The following is a 20,377-nucleotide window of genomic DNA, read 5'->3' on the forward strand; positions in this document are numbered from 1 at the left end:
AGGGAATAATGGGAGTTGGAGTTTCACTCTGTCTATAGCCTTCCCTTCCACACAGCCATATAACCCAGAATATCAAGACGGATAATCCCATAATATCTGCTTTGAACTGAGTTATCTGAGTCCACACAGCCATATATTCCAGTTCAAAGCAGATAATGTGGGATTTTATTCACCTGTGTGGAGGGGGCCTGAGTCTCACTGGAGGTTGACAAGAAAAGACTTTATGTGGTTTGTTGTTATTACGGTTGTGATTCGTTTTGGATTATGATTTTATTTTCTCTACCCGGCATCTTCAGATCCATTTTGGCCTTCCCCTGGAAGGAAGATTCAAGGCCTAGGGCTTTGCAAAGCAGGGCATTTCATTTTGTTCCTTCTTACCCCTTGTATTGATCGCCTGTGTTGAATTTCCTTGGATTGTTCCATTAAAGGCTTAAGTGTGGAAAGCTGCCTTGTGGCTTACATTGAATCCATAGGGGCATGTGTGTTTGTGTGACTTCCGAGTTATCTGTTGACTTACGGCGAGCCCATGAATTTCACAGGGTTTTCTTAGGCAAGGAGTACTCAGAGGTGGTTTTGCCATCTTCCTTCTGAAATATACAGCACCTGGTGGTCCCTTAAGCTGGCCTTCCATATCTGAGCTGTAATGATAATGGGTGACTTCTCATGAATGTTCTTCCATGCCACCTGCCTTGGGCAGAAGAAAGCCTCCTTGGTGTTTTCACATTTAGATCCCCAAATTTCAGATGACTGTTATAAGCTGAAAGGGGGGGGGGGTGGAGTGAGGATTGGCCGTCACTGTTTATTTAGTGCTCTGCGTGTTCCTGCTTGCAAGTCTGCAGCACGTAAACTGAACACAGCATCCAGAGATCTTCGTCCAGGTTACAGTCCTGGGCAGCTCGTACTGTACAATTCCCATTTGGGCTTTGATACTTAAAATGCTGTTTCAGGGTGTATCTATACTGTAGAATCAATGCAGTTTGGCCCCATTTTAACTGCTACGGTTCGTGGGAATTGTAGTTTCATCTGATCTCTCAGCCTTCTCTGCCAAAGAGTGCTTGTGCATCTCCAAACTATGACTCCCTAGATTCCATAGCATTGAACTATGGCAGTTGAAGTGGTGTCAAACTGCATTTATTCTACAGTGTAGATGCCTCCCCCTTCACAAGAAGGGAGGGTAGTTGCAAGTTAGAGTCCTCAACCTGATTGTTTTCATGTTAATATGGCACCCTAGCAGTTTTCTCCTATGCAGCTGCAGCCAATAACTGTACAAACAGAATATCAACAACAGAAGATTGGAAGGAAATATTGTGAGCACAGCTTTGCATGCACTGAATTCAATACAATGCATAGTCAATTCCATTATTTATATAAATCCGTGGATACTCAGGTCCCATTATTTATAATGACATAGTGAAAAGGTGTCCCTTATCTAAAATAGCAGAATCAAATTTGCTTTTTGGAATTTCAAAAATATTTAAATAGTTGAATATGTGGATACATAGGACTGCCCAATGTAGAAAGACAGGGAAAATGACAAGAAGCGCCCTCTACGAACGGTGAACTGGGTCTATAGCAGGCATGGGCAAACTTGACCCTCCGGGTGTTTTGGACTTCAACTCTCACAATTCCTATCAACAGGCTGTTAGGAATTCCGGGAGTTGAAGTCCAAAACACCTGGAGGGTCAAAGTTTGCCCATGTCTGGTCTATGGTTTTATCATTTGCTAATTTGACATGTTAACTAGTCAACCTGTTGTTGGAAAGACTCCCTGGAAGTGAAAACAGCAATACTGTTGTTTGTACCTGGGGCATATTTATGTTGCATAATCCAGGTGGTGGTCTGTTTGTATTTTTCTGTCTAGGGGTTTTCTTTACTCTGGACTGTGGTCAGTTGAAGGTTACCAGAACTCTCAAAATACGTTTGTACTTGGTTTTTGAGCTGGTCTATAACCCCGTAAATCAGAATTCAGTTCCCGACTGAGCCATGAAAACTCATGCAGCATTCTTCAGGTCACACACTCAGCCCCAGAAAACTCCTTGACAGGTTCACATTAGGGCAACCCTAAGTCACAAATGACTTGAAGGCATGCAACAACAGGGGGTTGTATTAGTTTTTCCAAATTTTGTTTTTGGCTTTCCCCTTAGTACTAAGTGTTTTATTGTTTAGACAGGTTGAAATTATTGTGTAGGTCTACTGTTCATAATCTCTCAAATAGAATTTGACATTATACAAAGAGGTTAATTTGGGGGCTAAATGGGGTGAGCCTTATGGGTTGAGCCAAGTTGAAGCGGAGTGTTACAAATGAAACTTAATTTGGCTGCCAACTTTGAGGCCTGGGAACGTACTTATGGAGTACTAAATATAACCTATAGAGTATAATATGTAGCTTTTTGTATTGTATGTGCATCTGTGCTTGTGTGTTTTACTGGGACAGACTAATGCCAGCCAAAATGCCTACTCAAATGTTAACAAAATATTATAATACCTCAGTTTCTATCAACATTGAGATATGAACAGACTTGACCACTAATGAATTCTCTTAGCAGGTGCACTGGATCCAAATAGGATCATATTTAAGATCTCTGTTTTGATGGGATAACATATACAAGGCCCTGTCAGCACCATTGTTTTAATAGGACCCCTGATAGCTGGACGGAGGCTAGGGAGGGATTTTTTTTAAAAAAAAAAACCCAAAAGTTTGTAATGGATGAAGAAGAGGCTGTGGTGTAACCTCCAGGTAGCTGTTCCAGGCTAATCATTTGCTGAAATAGATATAAGGATGCTTATAGCTATTTTTTTCGTGTCAGGAGCGACTTGAGAAATTACAAGTCGCTTCTGGTGTGAGAGAATTGACTGTATGCAAGGCCATTGCCCAGGGGATGCACAGATGTTTTGATGTTTTTACCATCCTTGTGGGAGGCTTATCTCATGCTCCCGCATGGAGCTGGAGCCCATAGAGAGAGCTCATCTGCGCTCTCCCCAGGTTGGATTTGAACCGGCAACCTTCAAGTCAGCAGTCCTGCTGGCACAAGGGTTTAATCCACTGTGCTATTGGGGGCTCCTGCTCATAGCTATGTAACAGGGGTTTGAAATATGGCAGTGTTCAAGGATATTACCCTAGGAAGCTTGTAATGTTATAAATACAGGATGCCCTATACATATTACTTAATAAGATCTAATGAAAGCATGTGCCCAGTGACATGGCCATGTTTTTCCCTATGGGGACTATGTGTGTTTCTGTGGGCATGCACATATCTGTGTATGATTGCATATACAGGCAGTCTTCAACTTACAAATGACTCATAGTTAAGAATGGGGGTGAGACAACAGTAAGTGAGAGGAATCTACCCCTAGGAACGGAAATCCAGTCCTGAAAGACTTATTGTGGGGAAAAGGTATCTCCACTGAAGCTTTATCATCAATCCTTGTTTCCACAACAAGCCACATTTTTCAAAATCCAATTATCACAGGGAAGAAAGTTAGGTGAAATCTTCTGAACAGGGGGCACAGACAGGAAAACAAACACTATAGGCATTTTATCTCTCTCTCTCTCTCTCTCTCTCTCTCTCTCTCTCTCTCTCTCTCTATATATATATATATATATATACACACACACACACACACACACACACACACACACACACATTTTGCTGGAGTTACACTTAAAATGTACCTGTTCTGACTTACATACAAATTCAACTTAAGAACAAACCTATAAAATCTATCTTGTTCATAACTTGGGAACTGCCTTTATTGTACTAAATGTTATAGAGCCTACTCGTTCTCCCATGTAAACATCCTGCAATTCCAAGACTTAAGAATGCTTCAGTGGAGTCTCGATATTAACTTGGCCTGTCTGGATTTCCCAACTACCACAAGCTAGATACCAAGTTTGCTGCTGTTGTTTAATCATTCAGTCGCTTCTGACTCTTCATAACTTCATGGACTAGCCCACGTCAGAGCTCCCTGTCGGCTGTCGCCACCCCCAGCTCCTTCAAGGTCAAGCAGTCACTTCAAGGATACCATCCATCAATCTTGCCCTTGGTCGCCCCCTCTTCCTTTTTCCTTCCATTTTTCCCAGCATTATTCTCTTCTCCAAGCTTTCCTGTCTTCTCATTATGTGGCCAAAGTACTTCATCTTTGCCTCTAATATCCTTCCCTCCAGTAAGCAGTCAGGCATTATTTCCTGGAGGATGGACTGGTTGGATCTTCTTGCGATCCAAGGCACTCTCAGAATTTTCCTCCAACACCACAGTTCAAAAGGGTCTTATCTTCCTTTACTCAAGCCTTCCTTATAGTCCAGCTCTCACATCCATAGTTTACTACGGTGAATACCACTGCTTTAGCTATGTGGACATAATCCAAATTAGCCAAGACATAATCCAAATTAGCTGACAAATGGCATGGACCATCAGTCCAAAGAGTTAGAAACCATATCTGGTTTGGGGTTTATTGGTGAACTCACTAGCTCCAGTTTCATTTATTTAAAAGTGGCCTACCCTGTTTTCCCGAAAATAAGACATCCTCTGAAAATAAAACCTATTAGAGGTTTTGCTGAATTTCTAAATATAAGGCCTCCCCTGAAAGTAAGACCTAGCAAAGGTTTTGTTTGGAATCATGCCCACTGAACAGAACACCACAGCATGCAGGATTGGTAAATGTACGTACCATAGATTGTTGTGCATGGAAATAATGGTAGTAACAAGAAATTTTTGATAGGATTCACAGTTTGTCTAATTATCCTGGTTTGTGATGACAGCTACTGTACAGTATATAATAAATATTCATTTTTTGTGCAACAATAAACATGAATTCTTCTTCATGGAAAAATAAGACATCCCCTGAAAATAAGACCTAGTGCACCTTTGGGAGCAAAAATTAATATAAGACACTGTCTTATTTTCGGGGAACCATGGTAGTAGATCCAGAAGTGTGTTGGGTAACTTTAACCGGAATCAGCATCTCAGTGACCTTTTCCTCTAAATGTCAAATTTTTGGAACAAATAATTTATGGCCTGTTTGTAACTCCATTCACCGTGTAGTTCTTTTATTCTCCTACGGTGATCTCTGCCAAGCAATGGGGTGATGTGACCTTCTGCAAGAGTCAGTTTTCTAGGAGGCAGAGATATTTCAAGGCATGAACTGATGTCAAAATAATGTAACAGGCTCTGGCTGTCATGGATGGAGGACACAATCAGGGCACATTTTCAAACAGTGAAGTGTCATGGGCTGTCGCTTCCTTTCTCTCCCAGCTGGTCTCTACTGCTAGCCTCTTAGACGGAAAGTCTGCTGCCTTGAAAATGGGTTAAACATCCAACTTACCTTCTTTGCCAACGGTTAAATTAATACCACAATTAGACTTAACAAATCACAAAAATGGCAACAGATGTTCAGAAACGTTTAAAGAGAATAGTGGAACGTTAAAGCAGGCTGTAGAACTTTAAATAAAATTGGAGAGAGAAAACCCCTTAAAGATGACATTTTAATATCTGTGTTTCATTATAAAATTACTTTTTATTCTGAATAAAAATGTTAAGCATGAATGGCACGCGAACAAAACATTGCATCCTTAAATTTTGTTACATGTTGGCAATTAAGTGATAAAAGGGTTTGAATTAAAAAAGGAAATCTTAGCTCTATTTTATCAAAGACCCTGATATGTATGAAACATTTTTTGAAATTGCAAAGGTATTTTCAGTACCTTTCTTCCACGTAGATAAGAATGAATCTCATCAATATTGAGATAATTTGGGAGAAATTATTAAAATAGGAATGATAAGGAGTCATTAGTAGGGAAAATACTCTTTAAACCGCTTTCATTTGATTCTTTTGGAGCTGGTACTTTATTAGTGGGAGCAGCCAAGGATCCTAGGATATTTATTTCATTTTCTTAGATGTTATAACACTTTGCTTTATGAAATAAATTTAAAAATGATGCTAATAATGATTAAAATACAGAAGATAGTGTAAAAGAGTCATTCTAATTAAGCAAGAAAAAATATTATTCAAAGTTAATATATACCAATATAGTATAGTATTAGAATCACACCACAGACGTATCAGTGTATCTTACTCTGTTCATTAGTGTGGAATTTGCATGACCCCGCCCACTGCCTCTCCCATAATACTTTCCTATGACTAACAAAAATACTGGAGGTCTTTGGAGGGATTTATGGGAGTTGTAGTTCACCTACATCCAGAGCGCACTATGAATCCAAACAACAATGGATCTGGGCCAGACTTGGCATGCATATCCAGTATGCCCAAATTTGAATACTGGTGGGTTTTGCGGAGAATTGGCCTGGACATTTTGAAGTTGTGGGTATTGGCACTTATAGTTCACCTGCAATCACCAGAGCTCCACCAAAGATGGAATTGGACCAAACTCAGCACACAGAGCCCCCATGATCAGCAAAATATTCTGGAGGTTTTTTGGGGAAATTCACCTTGATTTGGGGAGTTCACCTATATCCAGAGAGCACTGTGAACTCAAACAGCGATGGATCTGGACCCAACTTGGCACACATACCTAACATGCCAAAATTTGATTACTGGAGGGGTTTGGGGGGAACTCACCTTCCATTCTGGGAGTTGTAGTTCACTCACAACTAGAGAAACTGTGCCTTCCACTTAGGATGGACCTGGTCCAAACTTGGCACAGAACCCCCATGACTACCTCAATCTACTGGAAGGGTTTGAAGGGACTGACTCATCATAGTGGGAGTTATAGTTTTACCCTACAACTAGAGAGCACACTGCTCCTCATGCATCTAGAGCAAACTTGCCCAACATAACAAACTTAAGTATTGATGGAGTTTCTTGGGGTTAACCTGGCATGATGTCAGTTGTACTTAATCCACAACCTTATGAATTTTGCACAATTAAAACACTGACTTTTTCAAATAACCTGGGCAATGCCAGGCACCCAAGCTAGTGTGTATGTGTGTGTGTATATGTATATGTATTAAAAAGCGCCCACAATTCTTAGATGCACTCCCATTTTTAGAAATGTTTATATGGGGGGGAATTCATCTTAGAATTGAGAAAGTACAATACTTTTTGTAGAGTTTTTTTTAATCTAGTTACTTGTATTGAATAAGTATAGTGTGAATTTCCCATTTTCTTCCATTACAACATAGAGGAGCCCCCAATGGTGTAGTGGACTAAAGCCTCGTGACTTGAAGGTTGGATTGCTGACCTGAAGGCTGCCAGGTTCGAATACCACCCAGGGAGAGTGCGGATAAGCTCCCTCTATCAGCTCCAGCTCCATGCGGGGACATGAGAGAAGCCTCCCACAAGGATGGTAAAAACATCAAAACATCCGGGCGTCCCCTGGGCAACGTCCTTGTAGACAGCCAATTCTCTCCAGAAGCGACTCAGGTTCCTCCTGACACAAAGAAAAAAAATTACAACATACAGTACTTTTGGGAAAATGCTGACATATTCCAGTGAACAAAAAGGTGTAATAACTAATCTGAGGATCAGGACACCGAAATAAAATCATTTACTGTATATAACTAGTTCTGAAAAAAGTTTGGTTATTTGAACAGGATCACACACACTTGGAGCAAACCACGTTTATCTGCATGTACCCAAAGAAGCTCTGTAATGCAGTTTTGGATATATTTTTATGTTAAAGAAGGAAAAAGTAGCTTTTTAAAAAGCATATTCCCTTGGGATGATGAAATAGCTCTTTAAATTCTGGCCAGAGTAGATTGCAGCACACTTCCACAAATGCCATTTCAAAAGTATGTCTAAAACAGGCCTGGATGCATGTTAGGGATTTGAGGAACAGGTTAGTGAACTACCTACCTTCAAAGAAGGGAGATGTTCAAGTTCAACACTTATTAGAATAAAAACTTTTAAGCTTCAGTCCAGCAGCTTCAGGAAAGCAAAGTAAAATTGTGTGACAATGACAACAACATTGCTAACAGTGAAACGTACAATGAGCTAAAATGTAAGAAAATCCAACATTGCTTATTTAGATGCTCCGTATTACAGGGGGGAAATTACAAGGGGAAAGTGGAACTGTTTCTTTCCTACATTTATAAAAGTTTGCTGTTGGAGAATTATATGGTGATTTTTACAATAAAGTCCTTGATAAAAGACTTCCTTTTAAGAAAATACGGGTCAATGGCAGTATCTTGCAAAACATGGCAGTGTGCTGTTTTCAACATGATGTTTTATGAATGTGCATGAAAAAATATTCAAGGGTAGCCATGTTGATCATCCAGCAAAATACAAGAAAATCCACAAGCAGCAATATATTTTTAGAAGCTAGCTCCAAAGCACAAAATACATCATGCAAGCTTTGAAATATCCTTCTAATCTGGTGCAGATGGCTACCATCAGGATATGAAAATGTAAAATGTTTTGCCTGCTCTTCTTTAATTTTGGCTTCTAGTACTTCATGGAATTATTACTCCCGTTTATAGTGCCACACACTGAGTTGTTGGCTGAGCGGGGAACTGAATTAAATTATTCTGGGCAAATGCCCAGCACACTAGCCACTGAATCACATTGGGCTCAGAAAGTAAAAAAAAAGAGAATTCATCTGAGACACACAGTCTGTCTTCTGTTTACTCAGCATTAAGTCTGCAGATTATAGATATTAAGAGCAATGGTGTAATCTTGATGTGTTTTAGAAGAACTGTTTAAAGCCTGCATTTTCTTGACTTTTGAGAAGGGGTGTGGGAACAGCTGCTATCATGTGCTTGTAAGTAGTGAGAGCAGGAGGCTCTTCATGACAGCTTGTGTCAAGGAGATAAATATTGATCACAGTGTAAGAGGCCTTCCCTCTTAGTTCATCACTTCCTCGAGATATTTTAACATTGCATAAATAAGATCTTTGTTTTAGATGGGACGTTGATTTATTTCACAATAAAGTTCCGAAGACAATAAAAGACATCTGGAGGAAAGAAGAATGCGATTAAAAATAGCTTTCAGTGATATTCCTTTGCATGCTTTATATTTCTGTATGCCAAAGTGCACTTTGGCCCCTGATCTAGTGATTACAGATCTAGAGAGGTCCTCCATGTATACCGGCAGTCCTCAAGTTACAAACATTAAGAACGGGGGGGGGGGGGGGGGTGTGAGACAACAGGGAGTGAGATCAATCTACCTCCTGGAAGGGAAATTCGCTCCAGAAAGAGTAATCATGGAGAAAAGATGTCTCCACTGAAGCTTTCTCACCAATTCTTGTTTCCGCAACAAGCCAAATTTTTCAAGTTCTAATTTTCACAGGAACAGGAAGTGAGGTGAAATCTTCTGGACAGAGGCACAGACAGCAAAACAAACATCACAAGGGTAGTAAAGGTAAATGTTTTCCCCTGACATTAAGTCTAGTCGTGTCTGACTCTGGCAGACAGTGCTCATCTCCATTTCTAAGCCGAAGAGCTGGCGTCCTTGGACACCTCAAAGGTCATGTGGCCGGTATGACTGCATGGAGTGTTGTTACCTTCCCTTCAAAGCAGTACCTATTGATCTACTCACATTTGCATGTTTTCAAACTGCTAGGTTGGCAGAAGCTGGGGTTAACAACGGGAGCTCATCTCACTCCCCGGATTTGAACTGCCAATCTTTCAGTCAGCAAGTTCAGCAGCTCAGCAGTTTAATTCACTGCACCACCAGGGGCTCAATCACAAGGCTGTTCACCCCTATTCTATTCAAAGCGTTTATATACAGTAGAGTCTTGCTTATCCAACATAAACGGGCTGGCAGAACGTTGGATAAGCGAAAATCTTGGATAATAAGGAGGGATTAAGGAAAAGTCTATTAAATGTCCAATTACATTATGATTTTACAAATTAAGCACCAAAACATCACGTTTTACAATAAATCGACAGAAAAAGCAGTTCAATACACGGTAACGTTATGTAATAATTACTGTATTTACAGATTTAGCACCAAAACATTGCAATGTATTGAAAACATTAACTACTAAAACATTGACTACAAATAAAGACAGAATTGCATAAATGAACTTACAGTAACAACATTGTTGGAAGTTAAATCTGTAAAAGGTTCAGTCCTGTGACGATTAAAAAAAACTGATCTTTGCCTGCCTAGAGAAACAGTTGTGGATTCAGCCGGGAGGCAGATTGTGTTGGATAATACAGAATGTTAGATGAGTGAAGGTTGGATAAGCGAGACTACTGTATATCTCTAACTATCTATCTATCTATGGGTGGAGTTGCACTTAACAAAGAACAAACCTACATAATCTATCTTGTTTGTAACTTGGGGACTACCTGTATTTATATTTTATGCAATTTACATGTGCAGAACTCATGAAGCCTTTGCACTTCTTTTTCTTGACTGCATACCTGTGTGGCATAGGAAACTTCTCACTAACCTAATATGGCACAGACAATCTGATTATTCCTCTGCCATCCCACATTTTCATCTGCTTTTAAAATGTTACTTTTTTCTCCTCCATCTCCACTCTTTGTCCTCAGTTTACTTCACTTGCTGCAGATTGAGTTCAAAGTGCAAAAACAGTTTGTAGTTTGTACCCAATTAAGAAGAGAGAAGGGTCTGGGAACTTCCCTTTCCAGTACACTCACCAAAGCAAACTGCTGCAGCCACTTCCCGTTTCTGCAGTATGACTCATTAATAAATTTTGACATTCTGACCCATTCTGATGTCACTTGCCCATATGTATCCTGGTTTTCATCTGTGAAATGTTGGAGGGTGTGTTCCCATGCTTCCTATTTTCCCTTTTAATGCAATGTTTATAAACAATTAAAGATGGAAATAAATGCAAGCATTCTGAAATATCAACAAAACAGTACCTGTTTTGAGAAAGGAATCACAAATGAACCTACACTATTATTATCCATGGCCATAAAAGATAATATCACAATATAGGAGGCATTCCAGTCTTGCCTTTTATATCAGTAGTCAGTATGTAAAGGAGAGACACAAACAAACTGAAACATTAGTTCCTACAGTATCCATCTGCTAAGTCTAGATTTTGCACAAAGATTAAGAAAGTTGTGTTCGTGGTTAAAGATAAAGATATAGAGAAAAATGTGGCGAGGGAGGTGGGATAAAAAAAACGTAAGGGGGGAAAATATAAGGTCAATCTCTAAGCCGAAGAGCTAGTGTTGTCTGTAGACACCTCCAAGGTCATGTGGCTGGCATGACTGCATGGAGCACTGTTACTTTCCTGCTAGAGCGATACCTATTGATCTACTCACATTTGCATGTTTTCACTATATAATGTCCAAAAATAGAACACACACACACAAATACCCAAGAGGCTTCAGAAATGGCATGGGCACACGGGGCTTGTTCTGAAGAAAGCATGAGGAGAAATGATTTCTAGGTGCTAGGGTTCCTTTGGACCGGCAGGACTGCTGACCGATAGGTCGGCGATTCAGATCCGGGGAGAGCACATGAGCTTTTTCTGTCAGCTCCAGCTTCCCGTGCGGGGACATGAGAGAAGCTTCCCACAAGGATGGTAAAACATCAAACATCTGGGAGTCCCCTGGGCAACGGCCTTGCAGACGGCCAATTCTCTCACACCAGTTGAGAAGTTTCTTAAGTCGCGGGGGGGGGGGGGGGGGGGAACAAATTAGGATATAACATTTATAACCCAGTGTTAGTTTTCTTGGTGTCTTGGTTTTTTGGCCTGTTCCTGGGGTTATTTGGGGCACATGGAAACATGTTCCAAGGTGCACATCAGTCAGCTCGGTTTGGCCTCACTGTCTCCTGGATGAAAAGACACATTTCAGGAGAAAGCCAGTGGTAGCCAGAAAACTGATTACAGGAAACCTTTTCTCCTGATCACATAAAGCCTGTGAAACATTGATGTTACAGAGAATGGTTGGGGTTGGGTTGCTGTGAGTTTTCCGGGCTGTATGGCCATGTTCCAGAAGCATTCTCTCCTGACGTTTAAGCCACATCTATGGCAGACATCCTCAGAGGTTGTGAAGTCTGTTGAAAACTAGGCAAGTGGGGTTTATATATCTGTGTAATGTCCAGGGTGGCAGAAACAACTCTTGTTTGCCTGAGGCAAGTGTGAATGTTGCAATTTGCCACCTTGATTAGCATTTAGCATTTGTTGGGAGGTGTTAGCTGGCCTTGATTGTTTCCTATCTGGACTTTCTGTTTTCTGAGTGTTGTTGTTTATTTACTGTCCTGATTTTAGAGTTTTTAAATACTGGTAGCCAAATTGTTGGTTTGGTGTGTGCTGCTCAATTATTCCTGCTTGCAACAAACCACAAACCCTTAGTCTGTGGTTAGTTTACTGCAGTAGATGAACCCAACAGCTACTGGCACTGTGGGCCGTTTCTCCCCATATTGTATTGAGAGTTCATTCTGTGGCTTTTTCCCTGGCTTATGGTATGTGGTGTGAGGACAAGCCAGAGTGCCTACTCCTGTTAGTCTTTTGGCTCAAAATGTGGGTGATCATCCCATGGTTTCTGCATTTATCTTCATGTTTGAACATGGCCACAGATTGGACTAAGTGTTCCTTTACAAAAGCCTCTCAGTTGAATGCCAAGCCACAAGTAGAAATAGTAACACACTACAGCACTTCAGGGACATAAGTAAAACTCAGTCTATATACTTACTTAATGCAAATTATTTCTGAGTGCCCATTTGTCCTGGCTATTTTAAGCTGTCCCATAAAAGATATACATTCTTCACACACTACAACAATTTTTTGTACAGGAGCACTTAGTCTTAACTGTACCCATGGTCAAACATTAAGATGAATGCAACAACTTCCAACCTGTGCAATCTCATTATTTAGCTCTAAAAGAAAAAAAATGTGTTTCTCTAATAGTATATTTTTGACAGTCCTCTTCAAATTGTGATTTAATAAAATATTCCAGAACAACACAGTCGTCCCGCTAGCCCAGTGCATTTCTCTCCAGAGCATTGGGCATTAAGGAAATATGGCACTAACAGCATGCCATTTTAGTTAGAAAGAAATTCAATTTTTGTCATTTGGAAAAGATGTAAAAAAAATTGCTCAGGCCTATATCCTCTTTCTTACTTTATGACCCTTTAGAGCTGTTTCATAATGCCAAGTATGAGTTTGCTAGGCTAAACGAACTGCCTTGTAAAGTTTTGCACAAGCTCCCTCAGAAATTCTGACAGTTTTGCTAAAATCAAATAAACAGTCTTTCTGGAAGGGTTTTCATCGTATGTGAAATGTATTTACTGTATATTCTAACCTGCAAACCAATTCCTCATTATTTTGCAAGATTATCTCAAGGTAGTTCCTCACGTTTTGTCAGTGAAAATACACCAAACTAGTGGAACATGAGAAGAGTATTTTGTGCACTATTAGATTTGTGCACATGTGGAGACCATCTTAATGTTTTCAGGCTGGCCTAAGATTACAGTGATTTATGCAGATGTGGGATGTACTGCCTATAACACACTGCTGGGTTCATCCTTAACCAAGCATGGAATCATTAAAGTCAGTGGGGCGAGCTGAGTGTAAGTAGACTGAAACTCTTTTTGGAAGAATGTAGAGCCAAATCCCATCAAGGAAGCTGGAAGAATATAGTTTTATACTGTTCTTGGTGTTACAGACTGTATTAAAAGGTTAGGAATTTGTGTTTGCAAACTGGCATATTGAGTGAATTAGGAATAAATGAGATTTCCCCTCTTCAAGTATTTTTGTGGGGGAAGTTTTTGCCTCTTCAAGTATTTTGAGGGACATACAGTACTTTAAATGTTTACATCATAAATACAGTTACTGATGAATGTTATACATACTCGCACTTTATTTAGAACTTGACTATCAATATAATCCTACACATGTTTATTCAGAAGTAAATCCCATTGAGTTCAGTGGGTTTCCTCCTAGATAACTGAATATTACAGCTTAAGGAGTTAGTGCCACTGAATCCAGTGGGGGATTTTTTTTAAAAGTAAACATATACAGTCGACTCCATGGTAACAAATTCTGTAATCATGGATCATCCATGGCTTACAAATATTCCATTTCTACCATCCCAATTTCTAAATCAGTCTTATTTTGCCATTTTATATAAGGGTTTCCATTTGGCTACTCCTTTGCATATAATGGGACTTGAGCATCCATGGATTTGGGTATCTACAAAAGGGAGGGGGGTAGAGATCCTGGAACGAAATTCCAGCTCAAACTGGACCCACTGTACGCTTCAAAAATAAAGTTTGAAAATTAATATGAGATTGTTGAATGTTTGCAATTAGAAAATTAGTTCACTAGTATAAATGCCAATCATTGAAATTGCTAAAATTAGTTATTAGAATTATACAGTCATAGAGTTGGAAAAGACCTTGTGGGCCATCCAGTCCAACCCCCTGCCAAGAAGCATTCAAAGCACCCCTGATAGATGGCCATCCAGCCTCTGTGTAAAAGCCTCCAAAGAAGGAGCCTCCACCACACTCCGGGGCAGAGAGGTCTACTGCTAAACGGTTCTCACAGCTACTAATTATCTGAATCAAAACGAGAAAGAAATGGGTATGGGTGGCTGCTGGAGAGCTTTGATATCCAACTATACAAACAAATAATTCCCTTCTGCTATCATTACTTTACAATGCTCACTTTTTTCATGCTTCTTCTCCCGCCTGCCCCTCCACCAATTTAGCTTGTCTGAAGACGACCAAGGGAGGGCTACCCACCTCAACAAATTCTAACCACCTAATTCCCTGAAGTGTATTTTTAGCTTCACCATTAACTGGGAAATCTAAAAAGGTGAAATCACTAGAAAAGTGTGAATTAATAAAATAAGTTAATCAATCAGACAATTACAATCTATATTTTTATACTGGTATAAGTTCAGTAACAAGAGATATATCTGTCCATGAAAGGAGCAACATAGTATGACAATCTGGAAGAGAGAATTTTGACTGTGCTTTTCTAGAAATATTTTTGGCAGCTTTTGAAAATTATTATATGCATACCAGCTGTTAGTTTTCCTTCGTAGCCACTCCTGCTATTCAGCCACTTTTTAGCTTTTTTATTTTCCTCTATGGAGTGGTTTCATAATATTCTTTTATAAGTAGATTTCCTTTTCCCATTGGTTTCCCCCCCCCCCCCCCCCAATTTCTAAGAGATTAGATGAAATGTTTACTTATGAAATATGCCTGAAGGAAAGCTATGTGTTCAGCATCTCAGACATATGCCATAGACCGGGGTTATCAAACTTTTTAAGCAGAGGCTCAGTTCACGGTTCCTCAGATTGTTGGGGAGGTGAGGGACAGACTATAGTTTGAAAAAGAAAAGAAAAGAATGAATTCCTATGCACACTGCACATATCTTATTTGTAGTGCAAAACCCCCCATGAAAGAACAGTATTTAAAATGAACATTTTAAACCAACATAAACATACAAGTGGGCCCCCTGGTGGTGGCACAGTGTGTTAAAGCACTGAGCTGCTGAACTTGCAGACCGAAAGGTCCCAGGTTCAAATCCCGGGAGCGGAATGAGCGCCCGCTGTTAGCCCCAGCTCCTGCCAACCTAGCAGTTCGAAAACATGCAAATGTGAGCAGATCAATAGGTACCGCTCTGGCGGGAAGGTAACGGCGCTCCATGCAGTCATGCCAGGCACATGACCTTGGAGGTGTCTATGGACAACGCCGGCTCTTCGGCTTAGAAATGGAGATGAGCACCAACCCCCAGAGTCGGTCACGACTGGACTTAACGTCAGGGGGAAACCTTTACCTTTACCTAAACCTACAAGTATTTCACTTGAAAGTGTGGACCTGCTTTTGGCTGATGGGAGAGTCAAGTTAGTTAGGCTCTGTGTTGCTGTCAGTTTTTTGGGATGTAGCATTCTCTCCTGACCTTGAGTTAGGATTGTTGTTGTTGTGTGCCTTCAAGTCATTTCAGACCTAAAGTATAAGGGGATGGTTGGGTAAATGATTTGGAAGCTCATGGACCTCTGTTTGGGGACCCCTGTCATAGATCAAGAATGAGGAAAGTGTGGTCTATGGCATACAGTCTGTGGAGTCCCGATTTGTGTTCTGAGATGTCCCCAAAGCCCCAGATTTCACCCCAGGATATATAAATGTGGAGTAATATGTTTTGCTCTCCAAGCTCCATGGTTTAAAGCTACAGCAAAACAATGGTGCTTTGGCCACCAATTGCCCATTGGTCATCCCTGCCCTAGGCAGAAATGTTCTATCCTATGTAAAAGGCCAGTAAGGAAAAGTAGAGCAAACAGATAGCATTCTGAAATGCAAAATTCTTGTAGTCATCCATGCAGAGTTAGTTTTTCTAAATAAGATATCATGTATATCTTGGTATGGTCCCTTTGCTGAGTCTACCTGAAGTATTTGTTCTCTCTTTTTGACAATGTATATGTGATATTTATTTTGCTGCTATTATGAGTGGTGTAATACATCTAACATCTTAATAGGCAGAATGGAAACCAAGAGAGAATAATAGAACCTGGTTGCTCTTGAAAGTAAAGTGGAGTTATGAGTACAGAGGTAGAGATCTTGCAGATAAATCTATATTTCAAGTACACAATCACTGTCTAGACATACTTTGAGAAAAGAGATAAGGAGTTCTCCTTTAAAATATCATTGACCTGTGAAAGCAAACTGAAGTATAACTTGTTCTTCAAGATTCTTACATGAAGGTTTATAACGGGAAAACTTCAGTAAAAATGAAAAAAGCATTAATCTGGATTGTAGTAAAAGGTTTGTGTTATAACTCTGCTGCTAAGAAATTAAGCATATATCTTCTAAGTATTTTTGTTCTGTGGCTGTGCAGATTTTCACTTATTACGGGTGGTCCTGGAACCGAACCCCAGCGATAAGTGAGGGAACACTGTAATTGTATTTTTGATACTTCAGTTTGACAGTGTTTGCTGTTTGTAGCTTTATCTCGAGCAGATCTTAAACTTTTTTCTACTCGTGACCCATTTCTGCCTGTTTTGCTGTCTGGGCCCCTGTTTAGAAAATTTCACTTCTCTTTCTGTCCCTGTGATAATTGGATTTTGAAAAAAATAGCTTGTTGTGAAAACAAAGATTGGTGATAAATCTTCAGTGGAGACACCTTTTCCCCATGGTAACTCTTTCAGAAGTGAATTTCCCTTCTGAGGAGTAGATTTCTTTCACTTCCTGTTGTCTCACCCTGTTCTTAACAATGGGTAGTTTGTAAGTCAGATGTTTGTAAACTTGGGGAATGCCTAAAGAGGTGTAAAAATCAAACATTTACCAGTAAATAAATTCAAACAATTCATTGCTACACATATACTTTTACAGTTTGTTAAGGATTGAAGCAAATTTGCATACTAATGATGCGACCCAAGCCTAAACATGAAATTGGTTTCTGTTTCATATACACATTGTACACAAAGCTTGTAATTTTATATAACATTCTCGAATTATTTTGTGCATGAAACACAGTTTGGGTTCGTTGAATCATCAGAAGACAAAGGTGTAACTATTTTAGCCACTCATTGACATTTTTGGATTCAGAAGTATTTCAGAGTTTGGATTTCCAGATTAGGGATGCTCAACCTGTTCCTGGAAAAAAAAGAGACAAATGGCGTTTTTCTGTAGTCTAGCAGTAGGAGGTCACAGCATTCTTCAATCTTGATTTAACTTAGTTTTAATTTATTTTCATCTGATTATTTAGGACAGTGGTTCTCAACTATGATAATTTGTGCTTGCTTTAAAGGTTTATATTTTAATTTCTTCTAAGCCAGTGGTTCTTAACCTGGGGTCCCCTGGTGTTTTGGCCTACAACTCCCAGAAATCCCAGCCAGTTTACCAGCTGTTAGGATTTCTGGGAGTTGAAGGCCAATACATCTGGGGACCCACAGGTTTAAAACCGCTGCTTTAAAAGTTCAGCAGGGAGCATGAAAGTTGTGTTGTGACCTGTCTTTCACCACTCCTAAAGCACTCTCACAAATTTGGGCAGATAATTTGTTTCTGCAGATTGTAAACATAAAATCAAATTGTAGCAGGTTTTGAATTTTTCATTTAACAAAAGAAGATTTCATAGCTGTCACACAGTTTAATAGCAGCCATACAAAGAATTAGTATCTTAATATGATGCCTTTTTGTACAATAACTTCCTTTGTTCTTTCCTTTGTGCTTCTGGGAAATTAGTTGAAATCAGTCAAGTTAATAATATGTTTTACCGTTCAACTGTGACAGGTCTTTCCCTATGAAATAAGAAATTTGGTTTCCGTGTGCAAACTAAACATATCTATTCTCATCTCTGCCAAAAATATGTAAGGCAAACTATGAGTTATATCTATGGGAATTATCTGATATTCCGGCTTGTGTATTGTTAAAGGTTTGACATGGTATGCCTGTCATGTTTTTCACCCTTGATCAACTTTCAGCATAGCGTCTTGGCTATAAATTCATAAAGCAAAGCTGAGAAAAAGAACTCGCAACTTATGTTTTCTCATCAGGAAACATTCAGTGTATTTACAATATCAGAATAACACGTCCTCCAGCCCACAACTCTACCAGAAGTTGATCACAGACTGTGTGTGACTTCTGTGGCTGAGGCTGATCACAGTCACACCGGAGAACCTAGAGACATTCAAAGAAAGAACATTTTAATCAAATCTACAAACAATCAAATTCGCAAAAGTCAAACCCACAAATGCAGAAGGCCAACTGTATATGGTTTGAAAGCAACAAAGCCACGACTACCGTATTTTCCCCAAAATAAGACTAGGTCTTACATTAATTTTTGCTCCAAAAAATTAGGGCTTATTTGCAGACGTTGTCATATTTTTTAATGTACAGAAATCTACATTTATTCTAATACAGTCATGTTATCTTCTTCTGGAACATCATCATAATATTATGTTTGTATGTCTAAATATATATACTGTATGTACGGTATATATAGTTTTATAATTAAATACGTCTGTCGTGTGTTGCAACGAATGTACTACTGATAAATGCGTCCGTCTAGCTGATTATCTTAACTGGGGCTTATTTTTGGGATAGGGTTATATTAGCATCCTGAAAAATAATGCTAGGGCTTATTTTCTGGTTTGATCTTATTTTGGGGCAAACGGTAATGTGACACATTGTCTACTTGAAAAGTCTTAGTGTCAAAAATTATATAAAACCAGTTGACACTTTGAACATTTCTGTGTTGACACTTTAGTGTCAATTGGACAGTAGAGGCAGTCTCCAAGTTACAAACATCTGAGTTACAATCAACTCATAGTTATAAACGGTCCTCTCCCTTCCTTCATTGCCATGAAATCTTAGTGCTGAGCCAAAGCACAGTCTGTATCTCTCCACCACTACCCTTTCCTTTTTCTTCCTATCAATGTCTCTCCAAAACCCTTTTCCTTTGTCTTGCTATGGATCTCTCTAAACCCCTGCTCCGTTTTCTTCCTATTGGTCTCTCCAAACCCCATTTTCCTTTTCTTCCTATGGATCTCTCTCTGAACCCCTTTCCTGTTCTTCCTATTGATCTCTCTAAACCTCTTTTCTCTGTAATTCCTATCGATCTCTCCACTCCCTTTTCTTTATGTTTATCTAAAGATTTAATTTCTATTTGGTGAACATGTTGCTGAATTTCTTCAAGTAGTTTCTGAACATTGGTGGTTTTCCTTATCAGAAGATTTATATTTGGACCCACTGTGAGTGTTTATCGTGCATTAACATTTGCTTCCAAACGTCATAACCAATAGTGATATGGAGAAGTATATAAATATCCAAATGCCATACCAATTCGACCACCCCATGCTGAGTCATAATTTAGTGTTCTGTATAAACCACATCAGTGTGTCTTGTGATGGTAATATGTAACTTGATCTACAAAGAATAGGTGGAAAAATAAAACAGACTTGTGTCAATTGGGTTACATATTTACCAACTTTCTCTTTTTTTCTCTGCAGCTGAGGGAGTTTGTGTATTCAAATGCTTCGTTAACAAAGATACGGAATACTGCAGAGTGGGAAAAGATTCTGTTTTGATATCACTGGGTTACAACAGTGCTTTGCTCCAGTTCAGGTCACTTTCTGGTAAGCGATTGATGACATTAACTATTATTTTTTTAAATGTTCGACGGTTTTTTCTTTCCGTAACCCTTTTATGTGTTGATTTTGATAATAACTTTTCTTCAGTGTGATGGGTTTTTTTTTTTTTGTGAACATGCATCACTTCTATATTCAGACATTGCTGTTTGAGAGCCAGCTAAATGATGATAGCACTTGGTTGCTGGGCAAACTTTTAACAGTCCCTCTAATAACAAACAGTTGGTGAATACCAAAAAGATTTTAGCTAGAATAGGGATGTTGGACAGCCAGCATGAGATATTGTCCTGCTGTTAGGAACCCCAGAGTACTTTTCATTTTATTTTTCTCACCATCTGCTGAAATATATAAATAAAAAAATGATAAGCACTTTTATTGTTTAATAGTCTGGTATATGGAGAG

General features: G+C 39.4%; 1 protein-coding gene across 1 annotated transcript in view; it reads left to right on the top strand.

Moving 5' to 3' along the window:
- LOC100566534 (histone-arginine methyltransferase CARM1) overlaps window positions 1-20,377 on the top strand; it is a 66,527-nt gene that overhangs the window by 877 nt on the left and 45,273 nt on the right. The window contains exon 2 of the mRNA XM_008103330.3: window positions 19,838-19,963. Coding sequence (XP_008101537.1) covers window positions 19,838-19,963 — 126 coding nt within the window. The remainder of the gene's footprint in view (window positions 1-19,837; window positions 19,964-20,377) is intronic.

The sequence above is a fragment of the Anolis carolinensis genome, chromosome 2 (assembly GCF_035594765.1).
Source record: "Anolis carolinensis isolate JA03-04 chromosome 2, rAnoCar3.1.pri, whole genome shotgun sequence".
Classification (NCBI taxonomy): domain Eukaryota; kingdom Metazoa; phylum Chordata; class Lepidosauria; order Squamata; family Dactyloidae; genus Anolis; species Anolis carolinensis.